Source organism: Podarcis liolepis (genome assembly GCF_965112155.1).
Source record: "Podarcis liolepis genome assembly, chromosome: 8".
Lineage (NCBI taxonomy): Eukaryota > Metazoa > Chordata > Lepidosauria > Squamata > Lacertidae > Podarcis > Podarcis liolepis.
This window is the reverse complement of record NC_139560.1, coordinates 86,797,927-86,811,301: the sequence shown is the minus strand read 5'-3', so window position 1 is coordinate 86,811,301 and position 13,375 is coordinate 86,797,927. Positions and strand designations below refer to the sequence as shown.

Below are 13,375 nucleotides of genomic sequence, written 5' to 3'. Positions count from 1 at the left end.
TATGCTAAGGGTTGCATTAAAACTTTTGTAACTTACCTTCCATGAGTGGCATTACCTGAAGGAATATGTAGTCATCCTGCACTGTCAATGAGTTTTTGTCAATGCTATCAATGAAGAGGGCTCTCAGTGTTTTATCTGAACAGTTCTGAATTTGACAAGCCATGTAGCGAAAGCCTAGAGAGGGCAGGAAACATTTAGGCACCATGCAAATAAATAACAGATGCGCTATTTTAAACTGCTAACATTCTTTTCCTGAAGCAGTTGACCTATTGTGAAAATGCACATGCCACAAAAGGTTTGCCCAACAAATCTATCACCCAGAAGCTAGTGATATATAACTGTGGGTGGGGGTCCTCCTTCAGAAGTCAGGGATTCTGGGGGATGGATGGGAGCCCATTAGAACTGCTTTGCTGCCTGACTTCTTTGACAGCTGCTTTCCTCCTTTTAAAGCAGTTTGCCAGTTGTGAGGCAAACTACCCATGACACTGAATCGCATAACTTTAAGCTGGGTGGATCTTTTTTACAAATGCAAGTAGAAGCTGTGGTGTGTCCTCAGGACTAAAAGGGTCAGTAGACTTAAACCCTTTCCCTGCTGTACAGACTAGAGAAACCACGCACACCCATGGCTGCCATTTGCATAGGGTGGGAATCTCCCACCAATGAAGACTTCCCTCACAATGCAAATAGTAGCCTGGTGGCCAGGGGATTTTTGCTGATCACAGCAGCTCCAGAAAGGTTAAAATTACCTCCCCAGTTGTAGTACTGGATTAGCATTATGTGTAGTATGGCCTACATCTTCTGGAGGTGGTTGGTACTGAGTAGCAGCAGTGGAAGGCCGCTCTTCCTTTCTTGGAGCAATGGGTGAGGGGACAGTCAGCTCCTGAAGCATATTCTGCTTGAACTCATTGTTCTAAGCACTGGTAGAAGGAAGCAACTCTTTTTCAGGTCTCCAAATAGCCCAAGAAGGACACTACCCACATATTATTTCAGCACATGAACTTGACCTTAGCTCAGCATTCACTCAAAATTAGGATTACATGTTCATTATTAAAAGCAAGACCAGATCGCCATCTTTATAGCCTTTTCAATGAAGCAGGGTATGGTGGCTTGACTTTAACTCAAAAAGAACTTCAAATTCATCCTATAGTTCTACATTACAGTAATGTAGAAACATTCCTAACAAAGAGGTCTTGCACACCTCTTGGGTGGCTGGCAACGTTAGTATACTTAATGGAGCTCATCTTTGCTGGGCTGGACTGCTTGGTTGAAACCTCCATCAGCCTAATTTTCATTTGCGTATCCTCACCTGTAGTTGTGTACAAAGAAGGCCTGCACTGTAAACTCTGTGCCTCACACTATATATATTTGCCATGTGAGCTAGTACGTCTGCAGCCAAGGATTTGACTTATCTCATCTGAAAAGCCGCAACCATCAGCGCAGGTTCACAATGACAATGACAGGTCATCCAGCCATTGCAGTAGCAAGGCAAGAGAGATAAAATGGTCCTGCTGAACACATATAAGTAAAACAAATTTATGATATATGAAAAGTGTGTTTCTAAATAAAAGAAAGCAGGAAATGGGGATCACCTCCCCAATGCCTACCTCCTCTGGGATCTTGGACTTCCATGTGAACCAAATTAGGGTCTTCATCAACTCCATCAACTGCCCTGGGAGCATAATGAAACCAAAACGTATCTCAGGACAGCTACAGACCTTGGGTACTTACTTACTTACTTACTTATATTTATGCCCTGCCCTTCCTCCCCAAGGAGTTCAGGGCAGCAGGTAAACAGAAGGATTTATATGCAACTGCTCACAACATCAAGCAAGACATCATTTTTTCTGCCTCCTGATTTTTAAGTATCATATCTCAAAAAATGTAAAAGGTCAAAAACACAAAAATAGGAGTCCAGAGTATCCCTAAAACTCCACTGTAGGTTACATGCAAGCAACACATACATTCCCATAGTGCACACAAGCAAAAATATGCATTCCCATATAATACACAGGCAGTTCAGGGCAGTCAAGCCCCATCCCTTCACTAGGACATAATTCACTGTTGGTTTCAATCATAGCAGATTGCAAGACAAACGATGTAGGTGTTAGTGGAAGCTGAACCACAGCGGAAAAGAAATAGGCTCTGAAATAAAGCTTGTTGGTGGCCTTCTCTTCATGACACTTATTCTTTCCTTTCTACATAATCCTTCCTTTTCTAAAAAGTAATTGTATTTGTTTTCAAAGTAACAAAAGCGGGAAATAAATTTGAAAGCAACACACCATTATTTCTAATAGTCATGTCTGATTATTTTCAGAAAGTGTAACCATTACAAAATTCAAATCAATGTGCTGAATACGATGTCTAAAGCTCTCAATGCCCTTGGCTCAGTCCGCCTTATGGAGAATTGTCTGGAAAGCTTCTGCTCTCTTTGTCGGGGTAGATCTGCAGCAAGGAAGTTTTCCTAGAGAAGCCTGCCAGGCAGCAGGTTGCATCCAGGGCTTCATGAGAAGCATTTCAGTTCTACAACAGGACTTGCCCTTTCTCTCCTCTGCTCCCCCCCCCCCCCGCAAAACATCTGGAGCAGATTTTGAGGGCGTTTTGGGGGAAAGAAGAGTAGGGGGAAGCACCGGTGTGTGAGCAGAAGTCTGGTGCATGAGCAGAATGGCAGCATTGGAAACAAACCAATTGTTTCTATTCTACAATTTTTTGAGTTCTTATTTGAACATGGTGAGTCTGCTTTTAGTTATGATGCTCTGCTTTTCCTGTCTGGGTGTTCGTAGGCTCTCTCATTTCTTATTTCTTTGTATACCTATTTTTTCACTCTTGCATACCATTGTGGGTATTTCTAATGGGAAGTTAACTAATTTTAACAAACAAACAACAAACAAACAAACTCAATAGCATATCAAATTAATAGATGTACATACAATCCTCCCTAAAGTCTTGAGGAAATTAAGGGTGTTAAAGAAAAATCTAAAATACCATTTTTGTGGTGGGACCATTTGATCCCATTTCATGCAGCAGGCTTTGTTGGATAATTGGGTTGCCTCCAAAACCCACATTTAGCCACCAAGGCTGTATTATACCCAAAACAACCCTTAAGAGACTCTGGCCAACTTTTTCCTGCCTCTAGTCAACACTTGAATCCTAGCAGTGTGAGCAAATTCAGTTCTTGTGCAGATTTAGTTCTTGTAAACTCTTCTAAATTCATGCTGCACAAATGAAGCTTTCTAACCAGACAGAATCTGTCATATCTGTGTAATTATTATTTTCTAATTACCCCCCTCCCACAGGGCATTCACTCTTATGTATCTGATCCAAGAAATGTCATAAATGTCATCCTTTGAATAACAACCTAAAACCCTCACTAACATCACAGATGGCCCTAGAGAATTTTCTCCCATTTGTCCTTCTGCACCAAGCTAACGTTAGCTTACCCAAACACATAAATGGAGTCAAGATTTATTATTCGCAGTGTTGATTGACAAGTAAACCACTGCTCGATCATCCAGTCAAAACAGCATTATTCATAAGTACAATAAAACAACCAGCTCAATAGATGTTGTTGTTGTTGCTGCTACATACTGTTCTATTGGGGATTTTTTTTTATATTAAAAAAGTGTACTGAATAAGCAGTCTGCTCTAATTAGCATGAAAGGCTAATGTCTTCTGGCACTTTGAGTTACTTGGAGAGAAAGAAAATAGCTTGATCTTCACAACAGAGTATGTTTAATTTATGGGCTCTGGTTTTTTTTTACTAAATAGGCTTGCTTATGACATTTCTGTCCTGCATTCCACACTGTGCATTTTCTTTACTTTTATTTTAATTATTTATCTCTATAAAGAACACAGAAGAACAAAGGCAAATGAGGTATAAGCAGAATAGAAAGCTATACAGATGTACAATGTTTCGAATAGTATTAAAGACTGAAAGCTGTACATCAAAGAACATACAAAGTCAATACAAAGGTGGAGTAATTTAAAAGACTACATTTCAAAAAAGTTAATCATTTGAAGACTTCCAGCCTAATTTTCTTTCAGATATATATCATTAATATTTTCATAGAATCATGAAATCAAACTCTATTCCTATAATTCTTTATTGCCACTAAATGTAGGTAGCCACAGGCTTCCAACCAATCAGTGCTTCCTGATACTTCAACATTTTGAGTATCACGGTTGGTTTTATCATTTAATTATTACAATGCTACCCCTACCCTTCCAGGGCAGCAAACACCAAAGTGGTAAAATAATACAATTTACTACAACAACAAATATTTTAATATATCTTTAAAAATGTAGAATTCAAATCCAATCTGTTGCCTCCAAGGATGTGGACAGGCTGCTTGGACGAGTGAAACCAACCATCTGTCTCCTTGATCCTTGCCCATCCTGGCTCATAAAAGCGAGCCGGGAAGGACTGAGTGATGGGCTCTGCGGGGTGGTGAATGTTTCCCTCTGTAAGGGAGCCTTCCCAGACCCGCTGAAAGAGGCGGTTATTAAAAAAAATCTTTGGACCCGGCCAATATGGCCAGCTATTGCCCAGTCTCAAATCTTCCATTCTTGAGCAAGGTAATTGAGCAGGTGATTGTTGAACAACTCCAGGCAGGCCTGGAGGATGAGGACCATTTGGATCCCTTCCAATCAGGATTCAGACCTGATTCAGGGACTGAAACTGCCTTGGTCACACTGGTCAATGATCTCTGGTGAGTTAGGGACAGAGGGGGAAGCTGTTTCGTGGTTCTGCTGGATCTCCTAGTAGCTTTTGATACCATTGACCATGGTATCCTTCCGGACAATCTATGGAAGATGGTTCTGCTCCTTCCTCCTGGGCCGTGTCCAGAAAGTGGTGTTGGGGGATGAGTGTTCAGACCCCTGGGCTCTCACTTGTGGGGTGCCTTAGGGCTCTGTCCTCTCCCTGATGCTCTTCAACATCTATGTGAAGTTGCTGAGAGAGATAATCAGGGGTTTGGGCTGGGTGTTCAGCAGTACTTGGATGACACCCAGCTCTACCTCTCTTTTAAATCAGAAGGCAGTGAATGTCCGGTGTGAGTGTCTGGAGGCAGTTGAAGGATTGATGGTGGCTAACAGACTGAGGTTCAATCCTGACAAGATATAAATACTGTTTTGGGGGGACAGGGGGCAGTTGGGTGTGATGGACTCCCTGGTCCTGAACAGGGTAACTGTGCCCCTGAAGGACCAGGTCTGCAGCCTTGGAGTCATTTTGGACTCACAGCTATCCATGGAGGTGCAGGTCAATTCTGTGTCCAGGGCAGCTGTCTACCAGCTCCATCTGGTACGCAGGCTGAGACCCTCCCTGCCCGTGGACTGTCTTGGCAGAGTCATGCATGCCCTGGTTATCTCCTGCTTGGACTACTACAATGTGTTCTACGTTGGGCTACCTTTGAAGGTGACTCAGAAACTACAACTAATCAAATATTTTAATATATCTTTAAACTAATATATCTTTAAACTAATCAAGAATGTGGCAGCTAGACTGGTGACTAGGAGTGGCTGCCAGGACCACATAACACTGGTCCTAAAGGATCTTCACTGGCTCCCAGTACATTTCCGAGCACAATTCAAAGTGTTGGTGCTGACCTTTAAAGCCCTAAATGGCCTCGGCCCAGTATACCTGAAGGACCGTCTCCACCCCCATCGCTCAGCCCGGTCAACTGAGGTCCTCCTCTGAGGGTCTTCTGCAGGTTCCCTCACTGCGAGAAGAGAACCAGGCAGAGGGCCTTCTCAGCAGTGGTGCCCTCCCTGTGGAATGCTCTCCCTTCAGATGTCAAGGAGATAAAAAAAACTGCACAAACTACACAACTTTTAGAAGACATCTGAAGGCAGCCCTGTATTGGGAGGTTTTCAGTGTTTGATGTTTTATTGTGTTGTTATATATGCTGTAAGCCACCCAGAGTGGTGGGTATGATGATGATGATGATGATGATGATGATGATGATGATATATCCTCACAGCTAATAATTTCAAGCTTGCCAATTACTATTTATCACCAAGTTTTCTAATGAGTTCTATTCCAGCAGCGGGTTTTGTTGTTGTTCTCCCAACATTTAGGATATATTGAACTTTACATAATGAGCTAATTGACATTTGGATTTGCAAAAGTAGTTACTCTACTTCAGTGATCATACACCAGGGGTGTCAGGAACTGGCTGGAGGCACCAGCCCTGTCGATGATCCTGCCTGCCTGACAGCCCTGATAAGGGGTGGGGGACCATTTTCGGGCCCAGGGCCACACTCACTTCTCAACAACCTTCTGAGACCCATATGGAAGCAAAAATGGGTGGAGCAACAAATGTAGTCAGCTAGGGTTTTTTCCTGCAAATTAATTTTTATTCCTATTCAAATTTATAACACATCAAAACCAAATTAAAATAAATTTAATACAGGTTTTTTTTTCAAAACTGGTTTCCCACTCTTTGACATATACTGTATTCCAATTCATCCCTTTTACATGCTGCTTATTTTACAAATTTATCACCAATTAACATCCATTTTTTAAGCAAATTCCTCATCCCTCATCCCTCCTTTACTAACTCCTGCATAAAAATAAAACAAAATTATATCAAATAACAACAAGTGAGGTTATAGTAGTTTAAATTTTTCATCTTTCCAACTTGCGTGTAGTTTCATTTTCTTCCAATCTCTGCACAGATCCTTCAATGAAGACTCATCCTTAAACCAGATTCTTTCCTTTTAATGTTCAGTCTTTGCTCCAACCTTTCAAGGCCATTAGTTATATTCCTTTGGAGATAAAGCTTTTACCACCAACCCTTTGTGTTAGGAAGGAGATGTGCCATATTGCCATATTTCCTGGAGAATTCCAACCATAAAAGACTTGGCCACCTCCTTTTGTCTGAGGGCAAATGTATTTTGCCCCTTACAGTTCCAGATGAACCACTACACCAGTATATTCACTTCTTCAGACTGACTTACTATTTACTTTAATCCGTCATGGCTATTCCTTGATCATAGTGATCAGTTCCAGTCTTTCCAACATAAGTTCAAATTTTGTTCTGCGGTCTTTTGTGAAGATGATCCACTGCAAATTCAGCCAGTCTCAAAGTCACCTAGCACAACTCAGGCGATCTCTTTTCCTCCATTTCTCTAATGGAGAAATTATATGTCATTGTTATTTGCTTTGCTTTCACGTTCCAAACACTTTCCTCTCTTTTTAATCCTCATTTGGGGGTGGGCAGCAAAATAAAGCCTTGGCAATTTCCAAGTAAAACATCAAAAAATCTGGCCCACTGCCTCTAATTCCAGTTAACAGCAGGAGTTGTCCTTTCAAGTCATTGAAATTTCGAATAAATACCTTCATAGTCCCAATCCTCTGAGCCAGCAGCTGATTTGCTTGTGGCATCCCTTCAATACGTTGCCCAGAGAGCGCCTTTTAAACTTTTATTCAAGTTAGCCAAAACTCGAAGAGGAGATCTACCACGCACTGAGGCAGACAATGGAGAAGCTCTCACCCAGCACTTCCCCCTGCCTGCCCCCGCTGGGCCATGCCCTGGCGCCACAGGCACCTGCAGGTATCTTAGTCTCCCCAATTCCTACTGAGGACGTTCAGGGGGCTTTATGGCCTCCTTACCCTCCTCCTTTTTGTCCAAGCCTCTCTTCAGCCCTGGAGGACTGGAACGATCCGTCGTCATCAGTTGAGGCAGAAGTGGAAACCAGTTAGTTTCTACACACACCAATACACTGCTCTCCATCCTACATCTGGGCAAGCAAGAAGCATCATCAGCGTTCGTTCCAGCCAGGCAAAACCACTCAGGGTGGAAAGAAGGGCCCATGACGGGGCATGGGCCAAACAGAGGGCCAAACAGAGAAGTCAAGAGGGTTCTTGGGGCTGGGCATCCCCACTTCTGCCATATACCAAAAGCTTTTTTGCCTTAGGGCACATGTGATAGAAGTCTCACTTATTTTTTTTTTTACAAAGTCAGCAGTGGTTACCTCCAACTTTGCACACAATATTATTTTCCCCAAGTGACCTGTGCCCTGATATATGTTTTTGTGTGTTTTATACTTCTCACATTCATTTTTCATCAGTTAATTTGCTATATGAATCCTCCATACAAGAATGGTAGTTTGATTGGGTTTTGTCACATAAAACTTAAAAGTAGTGATTCAAGGAACTATACTGAAATAACTGGATCAGATTGTGGAATCAAATATATAAAATATAAGTATATTATCTATTATCTAGTGTTTAGTGGAGCTGAGGAAGTTTCTCAGTTATCTTTGACACAGGGCTCAGATCTGCAGGGGCAAAATTTTCTGCTTTGTTGCAATGAATTGGAAAGCCTTTGGAATAAGCAAGTTCGTTGTCTAAATCAGAGCTCACATGCTGCTACCAAATCAGTGGATGAGGGTGACACCATTGAAGAGTGGGCCATTGAAGAAGCAGGACTAGTTGTACCTATTTGTTCTACCATGTCTACTGAAACCACAGGTCACTCAATTGTATTAGCTTTCCAGAAGTTGCTGGACTGCCAGTTCCCTCAATCCTTGAACACTGGACATGCTGGCTGGGGCTAATGGGAGACCAATAATATATGGAGGGCCAAGGATTCCCCGGCCCTGGAGCAGTGTATTCCTTCATCCAAGGAAAATTTTCATCAAACCACACTAACCAACAAAAGATCTGCCTTAACTCTAATTTCTGGAGACCAACATTATGTTTCTTACCAAAATATATGGTCTTTTGACACGTGATCCTGCAGGAGTGTCCATTTTGTCCCCAAGTCAAGAGATGCATAAAGCTTAAAATATAATAAAAGCAGAACATTTTAGTACAGTTTTTATTTAATCCTTCTTACAAAGTACAATAAGCACAGGCAAATGAATTTTCAAGGCTGGAAGTAATATGCGACTGAGCTGTCCAGGTGATCAAATTACTGGCTGCCATCCCTTAGTTCATTTCAATTTGTTTAAATATCAACAAAACATGACCAAAAAGGAAGCAACATTCAGATTCATATACTGTACTTTTCGCCCCATAGGGCACACCGGCCCATAGGACGCACCTAGTTTTTTTTGGGGGGGGAAATAAAGAAAAAAAAATATTTCCCCCCCAGGCACGGGGCTGGGGCGGGGGAAGCCCGAGCTTCCCCCGACCCCAGCCCTCAGAATAGGCAGCTCTCCGCAAGCCTTGGGAGACCAGCGCGACTTCCCGCCGGGCTCCCACGCCTTGTGGATATCTGCCTGAAGCCCAAACCAGGTCGGGGAACAGCGGGATGGCGGCGTTCCGCCTCCCCGCTGTCCCCCGAGCTTGTGGGGCTGGCAGCAGGGAGAACCAGGTTGGGGAACCGAAGCCCGGGGCATGCTGTGCAGTGCGCCCCAGGCTTCGAGATGCAGGCTGCTCTCCGCAAGCCTAGGGAGCCCGACGGGAACTCCCGCAGGCTCCCAAGGCTTGCGGAGAGCTTCCTGAAGCCTGGAGAGCGAGAGGGGTCGGTGCGCACCGACCCCTCTCGCTCTCCAGGCTTCAGCGAAAGCCTGCATTCGCCCCATAGGACGCACACACATTTCCCCTTCATTTTTGGAGGGGGAAAAGTGCGTCCTATAGGGCGAAAAATACGGTAAATAATCATAGCATGACAGAATGGCTCACACATGTACAATCATCGTCATGACTTTCATATACCTAATATCACTTCCTTACTGGCTGGTGTCAACTCAAAGCCAATGCTGTTCGATGGACTCTGCTCAGCTATTCAGCTGTGAAACACTAACTGTTGAAGAATAGTATGAGATGGATGTGTGTAGGGTACAGCCTACACTGAATGACCTGAATAATAATTTTCCATTGCTAAATAATGTCACCCTTATCTGAATACTATTCCTCTAAAGTGGTTAGAACTTATTTTGGTATGACATTTCAGAAATGTCAAATGACCGCTTGACCCTTCTTACCTGTCCCTCCTTGGTGTAGGCAAGCACTTTATCCTCCTGCTTTGGATGAAAAATCAGGGTTTCCACAAAGAAATTAATAGGCTGCTTTTGAAAAGTTGCTCCTTCATCTGTGCTAATAAAAAGACTCTGATCCAGGTCATTATGGGAAGAACTTACAAGAATTATCTACAAAAGAAAAGAACAGCAGATTAGCCAGACTCTTGTACTTCCTACAGGAATCTTTTTCATCTTATTAAAAGGCAAAGAAATGTAGGAGCAGAAAATAGGCACAGATGTACTGAGCTGATTCAGCTCAATCTTCCTTCCAACTGGTCCAGAAACCAAAAGAGGAACTATATCAGCCATTTAATGATAATCCCTTTAGGACAGGTCATATAAGCTACAATTATAACCATTGGTTTTATAAAAAAGTTCCTTCCAGTAGCACCTTAAAGACCAACTAAGTTAGTTCTTGGTATGAGCTTTCGTGTGCATGCACACGAAAGCTCATACCAAGAACTAACTTAGTTGGTCTTTAAGGAGCTACTGGAAGGAACTTTTTTATTTTGACTATGGCAGACCAACACGGCTACCTATCTGTCATTGGTTTTATGCCACTTCAACTCCCATGGCTTTTCCTAAAAAAACCAACCTAGGATTTGTAGGACGATGGTGTAGGAATTCTGTATTTAGGATCCCCTATGCTACTTCTCCATAGAACTACAATTCCCAGGATCCCTTGAAGACGAGAAGGGACTTTTATAGCACAATCGTATAAATGTTAACTCAAAAGAAAGTTCAATTTTGTTCTACGGTGCTTATTCCCTAGTGGGGTTGCAGGCTAGAACAAGAATTATCCTCATGCTTTATCAGTGATCATATCACAACTGGCACAAGATGTTTGAAAGGAGGCAGAAAAATACGGGGGACAAGGACTGCAGTTGGAAGGAGGAGGGGATAATAAAATGTTGGAAAGAACTAATCTTCCTAATACTACCATTAATGCTGCAAAGCTGCTTCCTAAGACAGCATTTTCCTTACTGAGCGATACAATACATTTTAAAATGACAATTCTTTGCCCATGTGCTCATAATCTAAAAAATGCCAACATGTACATGGTAAATCTCTAGCGGTGGTGAGAGTTAGCAGTCAATTATTTGTCTAGATCACAATTCACTGCAAACTGCATAAAGAAACTAACTGAAATCTGCAAGAGGAATTGTCTCATGCAGGCATCCTGTTGGAACCACACTGCAGTACCTTTCACGGTTCCCACTGGCAGACCTATTCAGGCATTTATAATTTTCATGTGCTAACAGCCAAGCAGCAATGTCCTGGGGGGCCCTGAAGCAGGGGAGGCCCCCTATGTCTAGCCTTCATCCTCAAACCCACTGAGTGCTGTAAAAGGTGACCTGCCAGCAGGGCTGGGGCTTGGCAGCTCAGCCAGCCTGCTCCCCCTCACCTGCCAGTTTGCACACAACCTAGATGACAATCCACTCCAGATTTCGCTTGGAACTAGACTGAATCCACTAACGGCAGATCCAGAATTAGCTGTTTTCAACTCAAGAGTGAGTAACAGTGTCACTCACTGTCCACAAGTGACATTTCAGAGGAGACTGAAAGGCTGTTGTACCATGGATTATGAAATAACACGGTGAAACACGGTGAAGTGAACAAATTAGTTCAAGATACATTCTCTGTGTAAGCAAAACCACTGAAGACTTCCCCCTCCTCAAAGAGCCAAAGGTCAGATGGTCACATCATTGTGCAGCGTGGCTGCTGCTGAAAAATCCCTGCAGGGTTGCAGAGCTGCAGGCAACATAGGTAGCAAAATATCCATACTTGTTGGAGGGGAGGGGCCATGGCTGCAACCCCTGTGGCTGAATGCACTAGCGTAGAGATGCCCCAAGTGATTCTCTGGCATGTGGACTGTGGGTCCAAACAGGTGTGATGTAAGCATGCAAATGCCCACACCGGCTGTTGTTTATTTTAGCAATAGGGACATTCAATCAGGATCGGGACTGCAGCAGGGACATTCAATTAGGATCGGGACTGCAGCACACAGAGAGGGGGGACAGGTTAACCATTTCACGCATGCAACAGTCCCAACATGCTTGTCTCCTGGAGCTAATACAGGAGTAGGCAACCTAAGGCCCATGGGCCACAAGCAGCCCATGGGGGTCATTTAACCGGCCCACGAGCCGCCCCCAAACCGAGCCGCCCGCTTGGCGAGTCCCCACATGCTGCACTAAACCTGTGTGGCATGGGGACTCGCTTCTGCGGCGCTAGAAATTGCATCTGCGCAGACGCAGACACCGAAAATTGCAGGTGTGTGCACACGCAATGCAGCCCACGGAGGGATCTCTGCTGGAGTGAACCGGCCCAGGCGAGGTAAACCTTGCTGACCCCTAAGCTAATAGAAGCTTCTGGAGGAAGGGTTTTTGGCAGGACTGCAGAGGGAGGTAAGCATTAACTCCATTATCACAAAGCTGTGGTTCCAATCCCTCTTGGGGCCACAGGAAGAGAGAGCTGCTATTGTTATAAGAAAAAAATCAGGCATGTTAAATGCGTTCACACATTCAACATCATGCCTTTTCAGTCAGATGTTATGAATGTTAAGTGCTACATGTGGCAAGGGGCCAAAAGCATGGCAAAGAAGCGTTTTGCTGCCGTTCATGCTGCAGCAATAAGAGCAACAATGAAATCAGGCCAGAGTCGGCTAGTGCTACAACTTCAGGATATCTGCAATGGATACTCTGAAAATACCTAGTGTTCATTATCAGGGCTTACCTTGAGCCTGAACTACAATATTAAGAGGAAAAGACTAAAATTGATTTTGGATTAAATAGGAGATCAACTTGGGAGGGGGTGGAATCCTAATATGAATTACCATAACTAGGCTCACTATCTGGCAATTTGCCATTTCTCAATTTCCTTTCATTATTTGTAAAATTAGAATATTGCATTATCTCTAATGTTGCAGTAATCAGTAAGATGAAGATTGTAAAACACTGTACAAATTACACATGATCCAACACGATTCATAACAACACAATTGCGCTGCTCTGTTCCAAATTCATGTGCTGCACAGAGGGACCCTCAGTTTGCGTGCTTCCATCAGCCTCTGATAGTGGGAGAAAAGATTTCCAGTAGCAGCAAAGAACAGAGTAAACTGGGCTCACTCTAGAAGAGAATTACAGTGGCACCTTGGTTCTCAATCGTAATCTGCTCCGGAAGTCCATTCGACTTCCAAAATGTTCAAAAACCAAGGCACGACTTCCAATTGGCTGCAGGAGTTTCCTGCACTCAAGCATAAGCCGCATCGGACATTCAGCTTCCAAAAAACATTCAAAAACCAGAACTCTTACTTCCGGGTTTTCGGCGTCTGGGAGCCAATTTGTTTGTCAACTAGGCCATTCAAAAACCAAGGTTCCACTGTAGTTATTCATTGAGTTCATTTTCTATC

At 43.3% G+C, this 13,375-nt stretch overlaps 1 protein-coding gene across 1 annotated transcript in view; it reads right to left on the bottom strand.

Annotated features, from left to right (window-relative positions):
* Positions 1–13,375, bottom strand: part of SORCS2 (sortilin related VPS10 domain containing receptor 2) — a gene marked incomplete at its 5' end in the record, with an annotated part of 130,671 nt that overhangs the window by 59,386 nt on the left and 57,910 nt on the right. Inside the window, 4 exons of the mRNA XM_083519074.1 lie at positions 56–174; positions 1,605–1,669; positions 8,707–8,780; positions 9,931–10,095. Coding sequence (XP_083375200.1) covers positions 56–174; positions 1,605–1,669; positions 8,707–8,780; positions 9,931–10,095 — 423 coding nt within the window. The remainder of the gene's footprint in view (positions 1–55; positions 175–1,604; positions 1,670–8,706; positions 8,781–9,930; positions 10,096–13,375) is intronic.